The sequence below is a fragment of the Ciconia boyciana genome, chromosome 3, assembly GCF_034638445.1.
Source record: "Ciconia boyciana chromosome 3, ASM3463844v1, whole genome shotgun sequence".
NCBI lineage: Eukaryota > Metazoa > Chordata > Aves > Ciconiiformes > Ciconiidae > Ciconia > Ciconia boyciana.
Genome location: NC_132936.1, coordinates 98,120,383 through 98,141,354, shown reverse-complemented (window position 1 = coordinate 98,141,354; position 20,972 = coordinate 98,120,383). Strand labels below are relative to the sequence as shown.

Sequence of the window (20,972 nt, the reverse complement as noted above, 5' to 3'; positions counted from 1 at the left end):
CTACTCTCTTTAGCTCTTGCGCTCGGTCCTTCAGCCTTTCAAATGGGTGCTCAAGACCGTTTAAGCCACACCGGTTACTGTTCTTAAATACGCGCCCACTCCTCAGTTTCAGACCCACGGACAATAAACTCAGTGCAGAAAAAACCCCTTTCTCGTCCCGTTGGTTATTTCCATACTTAGCGACTCAGCTGCGGGCTAATGCCAGAGGATGCGACCCACGTTTCCTTTGTACGTACGGGGCGCCGGTGGGGGGCACGGGGGGCTCAGCACGGAGAATTAATGAGCCCCCGGGGCCTTCGCGGGGCAGGAGCTGCCCGCAGCGCCCGAGGCACTTGCGGAGCGTGCCTGCTCCCCGGGAAGAGCCGCCTGCTGCTGTGCCTGCGTCTGCGGGCAGCGCGGCCGGGGCCAGCCGCCGCTCACGCACGCCGGCTCCGGCCCTGCAGTCCCGGCGGCCGCCTCGCCCGGCCGCCAGCCCACGCGTGGGGCGCCCCTCCCCGCCCCGCGGGGGGCCGCTCCCCGCCTCCGCCCGGCCCCGCGCCCGGGCGGGCGGCGGCGGGCGCTTCGCCTGCGCGGCGCGGCCGCGGCCGGGGGAAGGCGGCTCCCGCCGGGCCCAGCGCGGCGGCGGATGGCGGGGGGGCCGCGCCCGGCGGGGGCCGGCGGGGGCGCCCGCTTAGCGGCGGCGGCGATGCCGGGGGGCCCGGCGCGGCGGGGCGCGCCCGCGGGGCCATGAGGGCGGGCTCCGGCCATGGCCCATGGCAGCGCGGCGGTCATGCTGAAGTGCGTGGTGGTGGGGGACGGCGCCGTGGGCAAGACGTGCCTGCTGATGAGCTACGCCAACGACGCCTTCCCCGAGGAGTACGTGCCCACCGTCTTCGACCACTACGCAGGTGAGCGGGCGGGGGGCCCGGCCGCCGGCGCTGGCAGCCGCCCCCCGCCACCCCCGGCCTCAGCCTGCCGCGGGGCGGCTCGGCCGGGCTTTGCCCCCCTTCACCCGCTGTGTTTCTCCCCCCTCGCAGTCAGCGTTACCGTCGCGGGCAAGCAGTACCTGCTGGGGCTGTACGACACCGCCGGACAGGTGAGTGCCGAGCGCTGCCCGCGGCCCCCCCGAGCCCGAGCCCGGCCCCGGCCCCGACCCCGGCCCCGGCCCCGGCCCCGCGGCGCTGCCGGCGCTGAAGTTATTTGCGGGGCTGCGGTCCGGGCTGGGTGATTCAGAGGAGGGTTGGCGGGGGGGGTGGGAACACGACACGATTGATAAAACCCGGCTTTGAAAGAAAACCATCGATCCAGCCCTTATTCCCGAGGGCGGGCGGGCGGAGACGGGCTTATTTTTAGCGGTGCGTGGCCGGCTGCGGGGGAGCTGCGGCCGGGGCGCCGGGGCATGGCCCGGCGCTGGGGCAGGCGGCGGGCCCGGCCCGCGCTGTGCCGGCGCTTGCAGCGCTCCGGGCCGGGCATCGCCCCGGGGCAGCCCCCCGGAGTGCCGGCCCTCCGCCGCCTCCCCGCGGGGACGTGCGCCTCGGGAACTTGCTGCCTCAAACGCGGCGGGTCGGAGAGCGAGCCAGGCTGCCGCAGCTTGCCTTGTTTGCGCTTTACAGCTCTTAAATAGCTAAAAAGAGTTGTTCAGCTTAAAGGTGGAAAACAATAAAATGTAATTCTCAGCCACTGCCTTTCAGATAACCTGGGTTTCGTGTGCTGTCCCAGGCAATTCAAGTGATTCATTTGGTTAAGATTATTACAGCCTGTTGTGAAAGATGCTCTGTCAGCATGTGTCTTAAGTTACTTTAATGATGGATAAAGTGCTTGATGTTTGGAGGGGTCGCTGCTGTAGTGCCCGCTGAAGGGCTCCGTGATTCCAGTCACTTCTCGGACAGCTTAATGTGCACGGCACCAGCCGCGGGCCGAGCACGGTCTCCTGGGCAAAAGTACTCCCAGCTCTCCAGAGATGCCTTATGGGGAACAAAATAGCTTGCGAAGGGCCTGACCCGGGAGGTGCAGGCGTCTCCCAAGGAGGTGTGGAGCATGTACGGAAATGCTGCGTGGGTTTTTGTAAAGTTGTGTATATTCCGTATATCAGAACTTCTTGCAGCATGAGCATGTGTTTTGGTCTCACATGACCTCAGACATGCTTCCTCGTTGTAAAGAGCAACTAGTAAGATAATCTCACTGGACTCGCATAGACTGAAGCCATATTTTTTAACCATGTTATTCCTATACTTAATTGAACAACTGCTGCCTAAATTAGTGTACCTTTTTGGGTCTGCATACAGCTTTAAGTAAGGGAAGCGGCATTTAACTGGTCTTTTATATCTTTGTTAGGCCTGAAATCAGTAACAAAATTAATTCCATGAGAATTGCAGGAAACAGCCCCATTTCCAGAAAGCTGATACCTGAAGGGTAAGATTCTTCCCAGAAAGGCTGACTTCATGACTGTCATCTCACTGACGTAAACACAAACTAGGCAAATTTATGCCGATTAAGTGCATTTCTTATTACTGTCATAGTCCTGTTTTTCAGTAGTAATTGGTTCAAAACACAGCTTGTAAAACATTGCCTAAGTAGGTTACCAAATGAGGATCTAGTGCTCAGGCAAATAAAGCATTTGGTTAACGTGCTACTATTTTTCCTCTTTTTTTTGTAATGAGCATTGGAAAATGTGAAAGCGACCCTAGCACTACTGTACACGTGCATGGCTTATTTGCAGATGCTGTCTCAAACTGCTTGTGCTGGCTTGTTGCTATTAATGGGAGCACGTGTTGTTAGCTCTGTGTAACTGTAACTCGGGTGGTTTTGTGGTATCCCACCCTGCCTGAATGTGCTGAGTACAAAACCGAGTGACCTTCGGCCTCCTCAAAAGCTAGTAAGGTAAACTGGCCAGTTTGCAGCCAACAGCAAGCGAAGGTATTCCTGTTATACTAAGAAAAACTTTTCAGTGTGAAATTGTATACCCAGACGTGTAAAAAGTTGAGGTAAGCTCTTTTTTTTTTTTTTTTTTTTTTTCAAATTCTGAGAAGCTGAAATCTTAAGTTTGAATTACAGAGCAGTTTCTGATGTAGCCAGGACCAGATCTTGCTGCCTAATTCAGAGGAGCCTCAGCTCACGTAGGGTGTTTTAATGAGGCTACCTTTACAAATATATCTGGTCTTGGCAAAACTCCCCTTTTAGTCAGACCTGCGGTGCTAATAAAATCTTTACCACTATCCCCATCCCACTTCAGCATGTTTGGGGAACTGGTGGACATCTGGGGCAGCCCACAGGAGCCCCATCCCAACATCCAGCACAACTAACAGGGGAGTCTGTGTGAAGATGCCAGTCCAGCAATTTAATTCTTTTAGCCACTTCATCAGAGAGCATGCTGACAAGCCCATCTTCCCAGAGCTATGCCATAACAGAAAGCTTACTTTAAAGCTTAAATATATATAGTAAAGAGCAGAAAAGACATGAGTTGATGGTGCCTTCTTCATGTTGAGGAAACAGCGTGCTGCATCTGGTGCATGCCTGCTGCTTGCACAGACTTCTGTATGGCTTGGATTCTTTGCTGCTCAAAGTCAGGATTTCTGTGCCAGCATCCATCAGTGCTTTTATTTCTAATTCTGTCATCCCCAAATAGTTTTACTGTAAAATACTGGCCTGATGGTATCATTTTATCAAAACTTGGCAGTGCGTGATCACTGTGGTATCTAAGCAGTTCACAGTCTTCAGCGTGTTTATACTCCCAGCTCTGGACAGAGTACATAGGTACAATCTACAGATCTCATTTCAGGGCAAGAGGAGTGAGGGGGTAAATGGAGGTTCAGACAGTGACCTACTCCAAATCCATGCAGGAAGCCCATAGCAGAGCAAGGATTAAAGACCTTTTGATTTCTAGCTGGTGCACAGCAGGCTGAAATACTGCATCGCCCTGAAATACTGACTTATCAGCCTGTGGGTCTCTAACTTGTGTGGTTACGTATTTAGCAACTTGTGACAGACTTCTCTTTGGCAGAGGAGTTGCAAGCTTTTGAGTTCATGGCATCCAGTACTCATTTCTAGCTCGCTTCTTCACAACACACACAGGATCACGTGTAGTAACTATACCGATGACATAATGGCTGATAGCTTTGTGAGTTTAAAATAGGTTGAGAATAAATCTGTTAAAATCCCCTTTTTTCCAGGTTATATATAGCAAGGAAGAATGCCACTAGCGGTTCACAAACTTCAGTTTATACGCAGACAGACCTCCCCCCCTTTGGGTGTGTGTGAGTTCAGGCAGGCTTTTCTCCGGCTGAAGATACTGAGGCCCTGGTTCAGCAGAAAATAGCCAGTACAGCTGCTGGGCAGCGGAGGCTCTTGGGGCCCGTTTGGGTTTGCAGCTGTGGAGGCAGGCTCCTGCGCCAGGGAGGCGGGTGGGAATTCGGGGCTGGTGGTGCCCAAGAGGACATTCTTCCAGCAATTCCTCCCAGAGGTGGAGCTGGCAGCTCCTTATAGCCTTGCTGCTGCACATAGCCATGCACTGACACTGGGTGGGTTTGGAGTGGGTCCTGGTTTCTCCAGGAAGATGAGAGCTGTGGAATCTACCGACATCGCCTGGAGCTGGGAGCATCAATGCACTGGAGTTTAAACGTGAGGTGCTTGTGATACTGATGCTTGGATGCCTTTGGCTTTGCAGCAGCCTCTCTTGCTCTGGGAGACTAACTGTGCGTCAGTACTGCTCTTCATTGAGCAGGGGTACGTGGCAAAATCAGCCTGGGAAGAGAACTGTGGCTTCATCAGGGGTCTGTTAACTGACTTCACCATGTTGGAGTGCTTTTGAACTAGTGACAAGTGATTATCTTGCATAATACCAAAATTATCTTCCATAATACCAAAAATACTACTGCCAACTCTCATATTAAAACTTTTGGAGAAATGTCTGTAAGAACTAATGAAGAGGTGTGCTGCGTGTCCCCTTGCCATGTCCCAAATGATCGGGATACGTGGGGGGACACACAGGAGTTGCCTCTTGGGCATTTTGCTCCATATTGAAGGCTGCTGCTTAAAATGGCAGTTGGGGTCCATCCTCCTCTCAGTGCCTTTTGCTGTGGGGTTTTCATTCATGGTGTGCCTTTCCTCCAGTATGTGCTGACCATACACAGGTGGAAGCCTTGCTCTGCTCCTGTGTCTTTGCTGTGAAGGACCGTCAGGACCTGGAGGGAGGACGGGGGGGATGCAGGAGCAGAGCCTGTGCTGCTCCTGCTGCCCCAGGAAGAGGGATGCTGCAGCATAGCGTGGCTAGCTGGTGCAGGTTTGGCACCAAGCCAGCATCTGGGCCGTGCAGAGCGGGGTACAGAAGGAGCAGAGTGAATCTTACTATGGTGCAGTGCCTAATAATAACATCTATATCCTTCAGCATCACTTACTGCGATGATACTAGCGTGGGCTGGTTGGACAAAGCTGAGGTAAACTGTGTTCCTTGGCTTTCCGCTTTTATTTCTCTGCCTTAAAGGCCTTAATACGTGTAGAACAAGCTGTAGGTCTGATACAATAAAGCTCTCAGTGCCTTCTCAACTGTCAGCAAAACTAGCCACAAAACATGCTAAGCACAAGAGCAGAACAAGCCACTTCTTGGTTCCTCTCAGCTCAGATACCGATGGCTACTTTGGTTGCAACCGCAGCCGTCTTAATTCAGATACACTGTTTTTTTGGTTATAACGGAGGCTCTGATGTTAAAAGCAATTTTATATTAAAGTTGGTCGGGCTGCTGAAGTGCGTAAAGCTAACTCAAATATTAGCAAGATCAGTGCCTGCGTTAAGGCCAGGTGTAAAAACAAATGGTTATAACTGTGAATGTGCCTGTGGGAAGGAGAGGGGTGGAGGTGTGGTTATTAAAATGGATGGTCACCAGACTTGCAGTGGTTGCTATGAATAAAACAAGAAATAGTTTTGTTCGTACTCCTTGCTGGCTATTTGTCTTGGCCTTGGTCTAGCAGGTACCACTTCAGTATCCTACTGAAGGGAGAGGCAGCTGCTGATCATTTTGGCTGGACCATTGTGAAACAGAAATGTCCCTCCTCAGACCACATTACTCCTTCCGAGTTGCACCTACCACGCAGCCGTAGCGCCAGATGCAAGCCTGGCACGTGCAAGCACGGTCTCACACAATGCGAAGCCTGCCACCCTTTACTGTAGAGTTGTGAACACCGAAACCAATAACGTGATTTTGGCAGATCTAAAAATGAAATGTTAGCAATTAACATCCTGTCCCCTTTCTGTCCCCCCCACGCCTCCCTCCTCCCACATGCATTTTCCCTCGCTCCCTTTACATTGTCCCAGCCGAGCTGGCAGCTGGCGCTGGGAAGCTCTGAGCCCATGAGCTCACTCCGGGCCGGCGTGCTGGCCTATGAATAGCTCAGCCTCCGCTGAAGCTGCTCTGTGCTTCAGGATGTTGCCAGCCACGTAGATTTAACGGCTCTGCAGCAACAACTGGGTGTATGCAGATAAAATAAAAACATGTCTAGATTCTCCCTTTGCAATTTAAGTTTTTCAGCGCAAAAGAAGGAGGTGAAGTGCTTGAGCTTACCATCTCTGATGTCGAGAGTTCTCTAGACAAGTGTTTAAGCAAAGACAGGCTTTCCCTTTAAAAGGAAGGGGACTCGTACCTTCAGATTTGCTTTTAAAAATCACCTTCCAACAATAATAATCCCAGTGCAAAGCTTACATTCAAATGCCTCGTTGTGAGCTGTGACTCACACTTTGAAAGCATTGTAGCTTTCCTAGAAAGATAGGCAAGTATTGTTATCGCCAGATGGGGAGTCTCAGGATGGGAGATGCTGCTCTCAGTTCCCAAAAGCATCCACTAAATACATGTTGGAAACTCAAGACAGTTATGTTTCATTTTCAGAGTGTCAGAAGTCCCACAGCACTTCTGAATAGCGGCACTGAGTTACGATAAAATCAAATGGAAGGGATGTGTTTGAAAATGTAGATCCAAAATGTCTTCGCCAAATTAACAGTAAGTTAATGTCAGACCAAAGTAAAGAACCCAAAGCAAACCAAGGTTTGCTGAAACTTCAATTTTTGATATGTTAAAAGCACACTTTTATGAAGACTACTGATCTAGAGAGACTCTTGCTAAACATTGATTATGTGGTCAAGTAAAAATCCCTTTTCCCTGGGTTAAGAGTCAGTAGATATCCTTTAGTTTATGTCAGAGTTCTCTCTGAATTTTACTAATTTATAATTTCTTCGAGGTACAGTGTCATCTTTTAATGCTATCCAAACATCACCAGCTAAAAAGGCAATACTGAATACAAGCAATAATGATTGCTCTTCCAGCACAATGTTATTGCATATCCTCTTACTTCCTGACTTCGTTTTAAGACGGGGTGTGCACCTGCACTCATTTGAGTATTGTATTCTACAGCTGTACTGCGGGAGGCAAGAGTGAGGGAATGGGACAACTGGGTAAGGTGGCATGAGCCGGCAGCGTTTTTCTGATAGAGAACATAGGAGACCCTGGGAATTTTCGGCAGGTCCATAGTCAGACTTCTTGATTGAAATCCGTTGCCTTTGCGAAGAGCTCTTTATATTTTGGTAAATATGAAAAGTATAAAAAATGCACTATTTTTCATTTATAGCCTAACTTCTGATTCATCCTCCAAACTACATCTTAAAACCAACTAAATATAATTTAGACTAGAGTACTGCCTCTATAGCGCAGACCTACAATGCAAAAGGACTTACAATGTGTGTTCAGGTCTGATCCAAAGCTCTGTGTTAGCAGGCACCCTATTGCTGATTTCACTAAGCTTAGTTCCAGTTCCTTTATTGAGAACACATGGACAAAGTAGATGTAAAACTTAACTTCAGCAATACTGAGGTTTTGTCAGTCCCAGGCATTCAAAATGATAAGTCAGCTATTCCTATCTGCAGACACCACTACCTAAAAAACCTAGGGCATCAAAATGGTTTGAGACCTTTTCTTTTTTCCTTTGCTGGGTGTGGGTTTTCTTTAAGCCTTTGGGCTCCATGTATTCAAGTTTTCCCTGTTACCTGTGAGGGACTAGAAATTTATCTTTCATTTAAAGGTGAAAAGGATGTGATTTTTCTTTCTGTGATTGTGAGACTCCATGAACCTGGCTTTAAGAAACAATATAAAGCACACTGATTCCAAATCCTGCAGTTTTATTGGGAATTACAAAAACCGGCTTTACTAAAATGGATGCTTTGGGACAGAGCTTCAGGACTTTTTTTTAAACGTCCGAATTAGCAGTTACATTTCTAACAAAACTGCCCCTCCTCTAATTAGAAAAAATGCAAAATGAGGGCAGAGAGGAGGGGAATTGCATCTTTTTACTGCTCCGTTCTGGGGTTTTATAAGCAGTCATTGGTTTGGACTGGTGACTGGATTATTTGTGTTAAGAAAAATGTGTCTGAATGCTACATGACACTATCAGCAGTTCTGAGGCAGTTGTGTCATCTGACGCATTACCAGCTACTGTCCTCAGTCTGTTTTAATCCAGCTCTGTGCTGCATCCATGTTGTGGCACATGTGCGATAATTCTTTGCGATGGCTGGCACTCGCTGGTGTGTGTATAAAAATGCAGGTGGCAGCATTATTCTCCAGAGCAAAGGAGCATTTATCAGCATCCTAGGTGAGCTTATTGCTTCAGATTAATAAAACACAGACTGAAAGTGCCTCAGGCAGCTTGCGCTCTAAATTAGATGTAGCCGCGAATGCTAAAAGATCATCTGTAGGACGTAATGCTAGTTCCTTGTTGGTCTGATTTCCAGTTGGGATGCAGTGGCAGAGTCAATAAGGGATGGATGCCAGGCATGACCTGGGCGGCATCTTTAGTTACAACCAACAGATAGCCCAGCCATGGGCAGTGAGATGGCTTACATATTCCCCACTTAGGAAAGAAAAACTGTGGGCAATTTTTCAACTGCCTTAACATCTGCTGCAGTGAAATCGTTGCGTGTTTTATCACATTCTTCAATGGAAGCTGTTAGCCCTGACAAATCGGGACTTGACATAAAACGAGGTGCAGAAGACTCTTAGGAACTCCTTTAATTCCAGAAACTCTTTCACCATGATGTGTTTATTCAGTGTGCACGATGGCACCGGTACTCTGGCACTTCATCTTCTGAGAAGCTGCGTGATGGGAATTAATCTTGAGGAGTCAGTGTGAAGGCTTAGTCTTCTATCTTACAAAGCTGTTGCTCAACACTGGACTGAAGAATGTGCTTTTGGGGTTTATTTGTAAAAAGTGAAAGGGAATGGGACACCTAACTGATCAGCCTTTCTTGTCTGGGCAGGATTTATATAGTTAGTAAATGAAAAGACATGTCTGATATGATATGGATAGCTATATTAAACCAGTTCTATTCCACAGTCTGTTTTCCCTGTGAGAACAGATTTATTGATGGTCATATTCTTCTGTGAAAATAAAGTGAAAGAACCCATCTTTCCAAAGAGCAAAATCCCCTGTGCCACAGTGAATTTTATTTTTTCCTTTGATTGCCCATATCTGAAAGAATGGAAAATCCTGATTGTTCATGCAGTCACCAAAACTGGGGTGAATTCCTTCTCTGGAGAAAGTGGAAATCCTGTGTGGGAAGAGTGCTGTTCATAAGGTCACTGATGGTGAGAAAGGAACCGGTGCAGGAACGCGCTGCAGCCTTGTGATTTCTCATGGGTAAGGAGGGAAAGGGCTTGTCCATGGCACTCTCTCTGCCACTTCTTAGGAGCTCCATAGTGGATAAGCAACTGGTATAAGGTGTTTAAGTGAAACTGTGCTTGCCGATACTGCTTGCAGTCAGTTGAATCCATGTTCTGTTGTTACAGGCGCTAAAATAGTGAGTCTTACAGAGAAAATTCAGGGACTTCCACTTTTAGAAAACCACGAAGAATCCAGCAAGTTGAAGTTCCTGTGGTGATGGAGAGGAGAGAGGGAGTGTTCTGTTGAGACTGTCTAGGAAAATAGTTTAGCATCACCACATGGCAAGATACAGGATTTGGACAGTATTTAATTCCACATTAAGACTGGGATTTCTGATCACTTAAAGGCAATTGTGTGTATAATTAAAGGAATATTCTGTCCTTCTTGTCTCTAATGCTCTAAAATCCATCTTACTAGGCTCCATCTTCCAGCTAGTTATTTCTCTCTATACAGAAAAGCTTTTCAGACATGTAAGCAGCTGTACAGTCCTCAAATATGCCAGAAGGAAAGTTTTGTCAAAAAAAAAAAAATCATAATTCACAAACCCTGGGCTTTTTCAATGTATAATTCATACCTTCTTTGAACAGTCCTCCTCACAGGAATTTAGAGATGGATTTAGATCAGCTTACTTCATTTTTAGAATACAATGGAAGAGCACTTACCCTGCATTCTTGCAGCCTTTTCCATAAATTAAAAATAGATGCTGGGCCCAAATCGGCAGCTTTTTGCACTCCCTAGGAAACCTGTGCGAACAAGCCACAACAGGACAATTCTGCTTTCTTTAGCAATGCGAGCTGTATCCCCAGAAGCCTGTGAAGAGACAGAGGGTCTGTAGTGCACTTTTCCCCTGCAGCCAGGGAATAATCACCACATCTTGTTTTGCATCTTCAGAAGCTAGTGGCTACAGATGTAGGCGACTGAAAAATCAAATGTAGCGATCAGCATAACAGGGCTTGGGTTGCAAATTGGCCAAGCAGACGTTTTATGGCAATGCTGTGTCAGTCCAAATTGCAGCTTGCCAAATGGTCCTGCATTAGTGGTGCCTTGTGTGTGGCAGTGCCAGGAAGCCAGTGTCCTGGGGACGCTCCACCCTCCTTCCATGCTAAGGGTTACAGCATTACACAGCCCAGACTGAAAAAATTCAGAGTTTTTTTAGCCAGGGAAGCAATTTGTGCTTGGCACGGGGCAGTACAGACCACTTCCCTCTCTCCTCCCCCACCCAAGCATCTTGTAGAATCAGAAACCACAGGGTGATTCAGCAGGGTGAAGTCTGTTTCCTGGTGTGCTTCTGGAGTAGGCAGTTGCTCTTGGAAACTTTGCCTGGTGCTTATGGCAAAGCTGCAGATCGGCCTTTAATTCCAAATAATGTGGGGGAGACAGCGGAATGTGTCCGCTGGGGTAACTATGAGCTGTTACTAAGTCCCTGGGGCACATGTTAGATACAACAGTCGTTATGGTTCACTTGTTATGTTTTCTAAAATATCACACAGGGGGCCTTCTGAAATGGAAATTTATTTTCAGGGAGGAAAACTATGAAAAATGCAGTCTTAAAGGATAACTTTGAAATGCACTTCAAAAATTAAAGCATGGCAATTCATACTGAGAGAGTCCTCACTTTCGACTGTCATTACCAAGCCTGACTATGAAATGGGTTAAAACTTTGGCTTTTAGCTGGGATTTTGCTCTGCAGAAACCAGCTAGTTACATATGTGTGCCTCACTGAGACCCTCTGAGCAGCAGTAGTGATTACCCTTCACTGCATGAAGGTTGGATTCCTCTAGCAACTCTGCCTGATGTCTATTTTTGGCTTCCCCTCTAAAAACAGATGGTTGGGAGTGAGAACCTCCTCTTACGATTGCTGTTGTAAGCTGTGAAAGCAACAGATGGTTGCTAACACAGAGATCACAAACCTAGAGTTGTTTTGAGCTCCAGTTTTTCTTCCAGTGGTGCAAGCTTTATTTTGTTCCCTCCCATCCACTTTATACCTTCTCAGAATAGAAAACAAATAGGCTTATCCTTTTGTTTATAGGAGCATGTCAATACGATATAACTGGAGATGTATCGTTAAAATTTCATTCCTAAGCTGCAAAACACATAAAATCATTAACTACTTTGGTTCCATCAGAGTACAAAACACCGGGCCTGGATTAAAACATAAGCATGACACACCTTGCTCAGGGCCCCTGCCACAAATGTTAATGACATACCAGAATTTGGTTTCTCCTACTTGCTTAAAAGACACTAGCCCTCATATTCATAAGGAAAAAAAACCAAACAGATCTAGGTTAACATCTTCTTCACTACCTGTAATAGCAGATCTGAGAGGTATGAATTTCCCCAAAGGTCTTGGTCAAGGCGTGGGAAGGTATTGACTGCAAAGGTGACTCCTCTAATTGCCTTTCCTCTCTCCAAATTGGATAGAGAGACCCTAATACCATTCCAGAGGAGAAAGAGGCCTGTGGTCTCACATTACTGAGAGAGGGGTAAGGACCTCTGTCACCATCACTTTAACTTGGGCAGGGAGGAGCGTGATACCATAAAACAGGGGAGCTACAGAGGCTGTAGTACTATGGGATCTCAGTATGTCTGCATCTCTTATTTCAGTTTTCTAATAAATACAAGGAAATAATGCTTTTTGTGGGTCAAGAAGGTTGTCCAGAAATTATTAGACTTCACTTTGTCTTGGTTTATTTTTTTAAAAATACCCCACTGCACATAAGCTATGTACATCAAAGGCTTTTGGAGTGCTTTGGAAAGACTAATGCATTATTAAGCTAGCAAACCCCTACGGATGGGAAGATTCAAGTAGAGAGAGGATAATAATTTGCTCAGGGCTACATATTGTGTCAGTGGCAGAGTTAGGAATACAGTTTCTGTGTTTTTAACTACGTGTCTCAGCTGATATCCATGGAATTGTGCAAAAGTATTAGTTCAAAATCAATTGTACAACTTGAAATATGGCACTGCATTCTGCTTTTAGTCTGAGCAAACCCCTGAAATGAAGAAGAATATAATGCTGCAGAATTGCAATACCATTCTTCAGTCTGCATGATACAAAAAGTTCGTCAAGACCTCTGTTTTTGAGCAGGTAAATGTCAGGAAAAGAAATAGCCAAATTTTGGACATGTTAAAACAAATCCACCTGAACATCCAAAATACAGTGAAAATTAGTGATTCAGTATTCAAGTACAAGGCAGCAGAAAATCTCAGAGAGGGAGATTATTAGGTACTGTAACATGGAAAAAGAGACCTAAAGGAGAGATTTTAAGGAGCTAAGATAAAGGCAATGCTAGACTTACCTGCAGAATATCAAAACTAGGGCAAAATGAAAATTTAAAAGTATGAATTTCCATTCTCCCCTCTTCAAAACAAAACAAAACAAAACAAAAAACCCAAACAGTCCTTCCCAGTTTGTATTTGAGAAGCCAAGTCAAGTCATTAGTTCCCCCATCTCATCTCCTTTCCCATGTCTGTTCTGTATTGGCAGCCGTCCTGGGTTACCACAGAGATACTAGGTAAATGATGGATGGTGCTGCTGCAATGTCCTATCTTTTATAGGGATCACAGCTCCATATAACGTTAATTAAGCCAACATACTTGCGTCCAACTTATTTAAAGTTATTATAACTCTCATATTTTCAGCATGTTTTTGTATCTGTATTCATGTGCTTCAGCAAACAGTGAACAATTTTGTTTTAAAGTCCAGAGTATGTTGGAGAATGAGCCATTTCACTATTACAACTTGGAGTTTTTGAGACTTGGACTGCATATTTCGATCCTTAGTGGCTTTCTTGCCCATCTTATTCACATTCTTAAAATATTCCAGTTAAATTCTTTAAATATTCTTAATGCCTAAGTATACACACAGTGCCTCCCCCAATTAGATTGGAAGTCTAATTGCTGTACAGCGTGGTGTGTACATGCACTCAAATTGGAATTTATGTTGACTGGCTAGTATAATTAGATTTTGCCTTTGCATTTAATTTTAGAATAAACCACATTTATTTCCCTTACACTAAATTCAGGAAATAAATTGTTGTTGAAGCAATCAGATTTTTCCACGCTTCTCTAATACTCAGTCTAAATTAATTTGGTATTTCAGATTCTCCTACCAAGTGCAGCAGTTATTTAGGCCCAATGCATCAGAGGAAGTTTTCAGGTTTGATTGCTCTTTCTGAGGGGCTGTTGGGGAGCAGGAGGAGTCTTTAAGCAGAGATGACCTACTAGATGCTGGTAACATTTAAGCTAGGCTCTCTCTTAGGAGGACCCAGGACCAGTCTAATCATGTGGTGGGAGGCTTTATTAGAATTACCTGCCATTATTAGTATCAATACGAACCTAATTTTCATAGCACAGACAAGGTTTAAAGGAGAGCCTGACAGCACTGACTTGTTCCAAGCAGCAGAGTTGGTGGGTACAGCCAAATTCTTGTTAAGTAAGCGTAAATGCAGTGAAGTCACTGTAGTGAATACCACGTACGTCTTTGGCCGTGGTACATGATGTATCCAATCACACTGTACTTGCCTTCAGTTTAACTTCTTAATTACACAGGATGGACCCACAGCTTGCCCAGTGCAGACGGGACAGGGTATAAATCAAAAGGCATATAAATAGATGCAGGGGCAGGAGAGGAGTTAGGCAACGCGCATGCCTTAAAAAGCAGTAACATTGCTCACTCCCAGATGACTGCTGATGAATACGTGGGAAGTAAGGTGCGGTACCAACATGTGGCTAAATGTACAAGGATTTGTATCCAATGGGATTTAAAAAGATAAACTAAATATGAAAGTTTTGAAGTAAACCATGCAAATGTAACTCGGCTTTGAGATCAGAAAATGATTAGTATTCACTATGAATAAAAGGTTTGTCTGTAATTTGAAATGGATTAACTAAAGAGATATTTTAAGGTCAATGGACTAACAGTAATTTCTGGTGACAGTGAAATGTTTTCTCCATTCCAGTGTTTAATGCAGACAGTGTTCTAGTTATTGTAAACCAGACTGAGATTTTTAGAAAATCTTGAGTGTAGTGAAGGCAGCTCTTTGGTGGTAGGAACAAATTATGACTTTAAACTAGATTTTTTTTTTTAAGAAAACCTGTTCAGTAATACTCCATATATGACTTAGTAGAGTTGAATTCGAGAGCAACTGATGGATCTGCCTGCGTGTTCTTGCATGCAGATTTTGTACTCCAGGGACCAGTGTAATTTGCAGTTGGGAAGCTTCTTTTAGGATTTTGATCTCCACCCCAGAAAACAGAGTGGCAACCCTGACCAGGATCTAACTATATTCAGTAGTAGAAGTGAAACATAAAATACATGCTTAAAAAAAGAATTGAATGTTGAATAATTCTGAGTTGCTGTTGTGATGTTCTTAAAGTTACTTCTGCTTTCTATGGTGGACGTCCACAGATGTGGAAGAGACACGGTTACTGGTTTTTTCTTTTGAATCAGGATAGGAGCCTGACACTGGCAGCAAAACAACTGATCTTCAAAAAGGCCTGTCAAATGTTGTAGTTTCACAGTAGTGTCAGTTACTGTGGTTGTGAAATTGGGATCCCATGTTTACAGCTAAGCATGCTCTAGCCTATTGACAAAACTGTAGAGTATACAAGACTGGCAGTAGAGTGTATAATCAAAATGGCACATGAGAATACTGATTACAGATAAGAATACTGTGTAAATAGACACTGAAGAGTACTGGCCAATGGTCACCTCCTTGCTAGTGCAGAATCTCCTCTAGTACTTGTCTTTTCTCCATTTCATGATGAGGGTAACGGCCCTCTTCCCATAGCTGTTGACTTCCAAATTAAAAGATGGGTCTAGCAGAAACTGTTCTGAGGAGGTTCTCACATGTTTTCTGAAATTATAGTGACATCATCTTTAAAACTTAACAATTAATCAATGAAGGGCTCTTTTGAGGGTGCAACTATAGGCTAATAATCTGGTAATGTGACTGTTGCCAAGGAAATGAAAATTTAATTTTCTGGCTCATTTCAAACATGGAGTTGAATTACATTTCTGTCTCTACATTTAATGAACAAATCGTTCCAATATTTGTGAGATTTAATTAAGATGGGGAGCTTACATGGGGAAGAGGGAGGCTGCTGAGGCAGCCATAATAAACTGGTGTTTCTTGTGGAAGAGAAAGCATAAAACCAGCATTCTTCACTGTCTCTGCAATGCTTGGGCTCAGTCTTAGTTATCTGTGTTTAAAAAAAAAAAAAAGCCTAAGGTAGGAATGGTGAGGCATTGGTTCACTGGCATAGACCAAAGGAAGCCTTGCAGAGAGAAGCTGGGGCACGTTCCCTCCTGCTCTTAGCTAAAAAATATGGCAAAATCCACTTTCTGTCTTGTTAGAGAGAACTCTGTTTTACAATAGGGACAATGCTCCTAGGTACCTCTGTTGCCACAGTATTGTATGCCCTTGCAGTAGGACTGGTGGCTTTAAATGCGATGGCTCTAAATGACCCAAATAATAATCTTTTCACACTTAACTTCCCTCCAAAAAGGGCATTAATGTTCCCCTGATAGTGTTCTTGATCCTTAATTTCTATTCCTTCCCACTCTTTGCTGGGCTCGCTTACAGAAAGCAGAGTCTGGACAAAAGAGGTCCCTTCTGATCCTTACTTTGTCTGCCCTGATCACTAGCAACAGGACAGTAAGGTTTCTAAGAGAGACAGAAAGGAAATTCTAAGGAGGGACTTAAATATCACCTCTACATATGATCCAAAAGAGAACATTTACGTACATTAAATAGCCTTAATATTGCCTAGCTTTGTATAACCTGGATGGCTCTATAGCAGTCACATCTGCTTATTTCTCTTTGGTCAAACAAATGCTAACCTTTGATCTGCAATTATATTGAACCATAAGCCTTTTTTTTTTTTTCTTTAAGTGAAAACTTTTTACAGGGTAGTCTTCTGTATATGCTCATACAGAAGTAAGCTTCTATCAGTATTAACAGACTTTTCAAAATATTTATATTTGCATATAGTTACACTCATAGGCAGATTTTGCTCTAACAGCCACACTAACTAACCTGGAATGGTTGTAAACATTCAGAAAGTTTGCCTCAATAAAATTCCTGAAATATGAATACAGTTTCTGAATATAACTGTTAAAATGAAGAAAATACAAGCAACAATTTAATATTGCAGATAACAGAATTTTTCTTTCTCAGGAAGACTATGATCGTCTGAGACCTTTATCTTATCCTATGACCGATGTCTTCCTTATCTGCTTCTCAGTGGTAAACCCTGCTTCATTTCAAAATGTGAAGGAAGAGTGGGTACCGGAGTTGAAGGAATATGCACCTAATGTTCCCTTTTTACTAGTAGGAACACAGGTATATCTGGTTCTGTTCTACTTTATTTAAACAATTCAGATCATTGTATGGTGCCTTTTCTTTGGGCTGGAAGTTCAGGCCTGACAGGACCTGAGCAGCACCTTCTCCTGGCTTTGGAGGAATGACCCTAACAAGTGGCAGAAAAACCTAGATCTGTGTTGTTCTCTAATGAGCTGCCTCCGTTTTGATAAAATATATGCATTATAAACAGAGTGGCAAGATTGGCTGTATCTCTCCATGTGACTTTCTATAAAGTCATGGGACTTATGAAATAAAATTGTCTGTTCATACCCATGTTACTGGAATTACTTGGGTCTACAACTATTGGTCATATCCAGTATTTGCTGAAGCAAAGGAGCAAGGGGAGAAGTGAGAAAGGGAAGAGGCCTGCATGGATGAACAAGGAGCTCCTGGACAAACTCAAACACGAAAAGGAAGCCTACAGAGGGTGAAAGCAAGGACAGGTAGCCTGGTAGGAATACAGAGAAATTGTCTGAGCAGCCTGGGATCAGGTTAGGAAAGCTAAAGCCCTGATAGAATTAAATCTGGCCAGGGACGTCAAGGGCAACAAGAAAAGCTTCTATAGGTATGTCAGTGAGAAAAGGAAGACTAGGGAAAATGTGGGCCCTCTCCAGAAGGAAACGGGAGACCTAGTTATCTGGGATATGGAGAAGGCTGAGGTACTCAACGACTTTCTTGACTCAATCTTCTCCGGCAAGTGCTCAAGCCACACCACCCAAGTCACAGAAGGCAAAGGCAGGGACTGGGAGAACAAATAACTGCTCACTATAGGAGAAGATCAGGTTCGAGACCATCTAAGGAACCTGAAGGTGTGCAAGTCCATGGGACCTGATAAGATGCATCCACAGGCCCTGAGGGAACTGGCAGATGAAGTTGCTAAGCCGCTATCCATCATATTTGAGAAGTCGTAGCAGTCTGGTGAAGTTCCCACTGACTGGGAAAGGGGAAACATAACCCCCATTTTTAAAAAGGGAGAAAAGGAAGACCTAGGGAACTACAGGCCAGTCAGTCTCACCTCTGTGCCCGGCAGGATCATGGAGCAGATCCTCCTGGAAACTGTGCTAAGGCACATGGACAATAAGGAGGTGATTGGTGACAGCCGGCATGGCTTCACTAAGGGCAAATCATGCCTGACAAATTTGGTGGCCTTCCACGACAGGTTGGTGGATAAGGGAAAAGCAACTGACATCATCTACCTGGACTTGTGCAAAGCATTTGATGCTGTCCCGCGTGACATCCTTGTCTCTAAATTGGAGAGACATAGATTTGACAGATGGACCACTCGGTGGATAAGGAATTGGCTGGACAGTTGCACTCAAAGAGACTCGATGTCCAAGTGGAGACCAGTGACAAGCAGCGTTCCTCAGGGATTGGTATTGGGACCAGTGCCGTTTAACATCTTTGTCGGCGACATGGACAGTGGGATTGAGTGCACCCTCAGCAAGTTTGCTGATGACACCAAGTTGTGTGGTGTGGCAGACATGCTGGAGGGAAGGGATGCCACCCAGAGGGACCTTGACAGGCCTGAGAAGTGGGCCCGTGCAAACCTTATGAAGTTCAACAAGGCCAAGTGCAAGGTCCTGCACATGGGTTGGGGCAGTCCCAAGCACAAATACAGGCTGGGCGGAGAATGGCTTGAAAGCAGCCCTGAGGAGAAGGACTTGTGGGTGTTGGTTGATGAGAAGCTCAACATGACCCAGCAATGTCCACTTACAGCCCAGAAAGCCAAAACTGTATCCTGGGCTGCATCAAAAGAAGCATGACCAGCAGGTCGAGGGAGGCGATTCTCCCCCTCTACTCCGCTCTCATGAGACCCCACCTGGAGTACTGCGTCCAGCTCTGGGGCCCCCAACATAAGAAGGACGCGGATCTGTCAGATTGAGTCCAGAGGAGGGCCACGAAGATGATCAGAGAGCTGGAGCACCTCTCCAATGAAGACAGGCTGAGAGATTTGGGATTGTTCAGCCTGGAGAAGAGAAGGCTCCAGGGAGACCTTATAGCAGCCTTCCAGTGCCTGAAGGGGGCCTACAAGGAAGCTGGAGAGGAACTTTTTACAAGGGCATGTAGTGATAGGACAAGGGGTAATGGCTTTAAACTCAAAGAGGGTAGATTTAGATTAGATAGAAGGAAGAAATTCTTCGCTGTGAGGGTGGTGAGGCACTGGAACAGGTTGCCCAGAGAAGCTGTGGATGCCCCATCCCTGGAAGTGTTCAAGGCCAGGTTGGAACCTGGTCTAGTGGAAGGTGTCCCTGCCCATGGCAGGGGGGTTGGAACTAGATGATCTTTAAGGTCTTTTCCAACACAAACCATTCTATGATTCTATGAATTTCCTCTTGATTCTTGTGGGCAGTGGACTGGGCTTCAATTACAAAGTGACCCATATGTTGGTAATATGTTTGGGTTAATCTTTCTGCCACTGCTGGATATACATTCTGGTATTCCAAGATGATCACATGTAATTGAAGAGCTGAATTACAGAATAAACGTTTGTTCCTTCTGCATTAAAGGTAGTAGTTCACAGCTTAAATTTCTAGGGCTTTTGGATCAGGAAGGGTCCACAGTCTGAATCATGACATGACTCCATTTTTATACACGTAATACTCCATTAAATAAATAATTGTGCTTTAAAAAGAGGGTATCATATAGCCTGCTGACTTTTGTTTAGAAAAAGTATTCCAACATGACTGCAATCTTTCTTGCTAGATTGATCTTCGTGATGACCCAAAAACTCTGGCAAGACTGAATGATATGAAAGAGAAGCCCATATCTGTGGAGCAAGGACAGAAGTTAGCGAAAGAGGTAAACTGGATACTCCTAAATGAAACCAAGTAGCAAAGAAGCAAAAAACCCTATTTCCAATTGGCTTTTTCTTCCTTTACTACTTTGCCCATTTCTTTTACCAGTCAACACATGACACCTTATGACTGGTTACCAGTTAACAGTATTTACTTACATTGTTGAATACAGCTAACAAGCAGACCTGTGTAATAGCACTTCCCTGTTAGTAGTAGTTCTAACTTTCTCTGTAGACACTTGTAAAAACTACATAAGCATTAGTCAGACAGAATTAAAATCACAGAGTGGTTGAGGTTGGAAGGGACCTCTCCTGCTCACACAAAATGTTGGAAGCATCTTAAAGGAATTATTTGAGAATGCTATACTACCATTTTAACACACTGCATGGATAATGCTTATCAGGACACTTATTTATAGAATCTTATTTTTGAAACATAAATTGGTCATGTAATTCTGTAATTCTTTTTTGCTGTTTAATTATAAAAAATGCCTTAGGACCCCACTGTCAATCCAAAGAGCTTATTTAATATGCTTCCTTTATAAACCAAACCAACTTAAATACATTCCAGATCCTTGGCCAAAAGACAAGTCTTCTTTTCTCCTACAGGGGGATGCACATGCAGATAACTTTTCTAGATCACAGCCAAACATTGTGATGTCACTATAGAAAAAAAAATGCAGAAGTGCACAGAGAGAACTGAACAGCTGAAATATATTGCTACTGAATTAACTTATTTTCTTGACAGATAGGAGCCTACTGCTACGTGGAGTGTTCAGCTTTAACACAGAAAGGACTGAAGACCGTTTTTGATGAAGCTATTATAGCCATTCTAACTCCAAAGAAACACACAGTGAAGAAGAGAATAGGCTCAAGATGCATAAACTGCTGTTTGATCACGTGAGATACATTTGACAATGGCCAGGCTTACTGTGAAATTCTACTGAATTTAAATACAATGCATTAAGTACACAGCGAACTTGTTACAGGTTTGAAAGCTAAAACTATGATTCTGCCTTCTACAACCAGTGAAATCCAGAGGAATAAAATCAAACTCGAACTTGTAATAAGAAGCCAACACATCTGTTACAAATATTTTATTCAGACTGGAAGGTACAATCTCTCAGGGTTACATAG

The 20,972-nt window shown here is 44.8% G+C and overlaps 1 protein-coding gene across 2 annotated transcripts; it reads left to right on the top strand.

Moving 5' to 3' along the window:
* Positions 1–516: 516 nt before the first annotated feature.
* RHOQ (ras homolog family member Q) lies at positions 517–20,766 on the top strand. 2 transcript variants are annotated; one of them, XM_072856757.1, is made up of 5 exons: positions 517–887; positions 1,017–1,075; positions 16,856–17,020; positions 19,745–19,840; positions 20,588–20,766. In XM_072856757.1, exons 1-5 carry the CDS (start codon positions 746–748, stop codon positions 20,618–20,620), a joined length of 495 nt encoding a protein of 164 aa, XP_072712858.1. In that variant the 5' UTR covers positions 517–745; the 3' UTR covers positions 20,621–20,766. The 2 variants fall into 2 exon arrangements, with proteins under 2 accessions (XP_072712858.1, XP_072712857.1); XM_072856756.1 differs by having other exon boundaries at positions 535–887; positions 20,584–20,766.
* Positions 20,767–20,972: the final 206 nt, after the last annotated feature.

What these genes read in the sequence shown, in the direction of transcription:
- RHOQ (XM_072856756.1), top strand. Translation starts at nt 746, where the DNA reads ATGGCCCATGGCAGCGCGGCGGTCATGCTGAAGTGCGTGGTGGTGGGG. An exon ending in TGTACGACACCGCCGGACAG is followed by an intron (nt 1,076 to 16,855) that starts GTGAGTGCCGAG and finishes TTTCTTTCTCAG; the next exon opens with GAAGACTATGATCGTCTGAG. An exon ending in TTTTACTAGTAGGAACACAG is followed by an intron (nt 17,021 to 19,744) that starts GTATATCTGGTT and finishes CTTTCTTGCTAG; the next exon opens with ATTGATCTTCGTGATGACCC.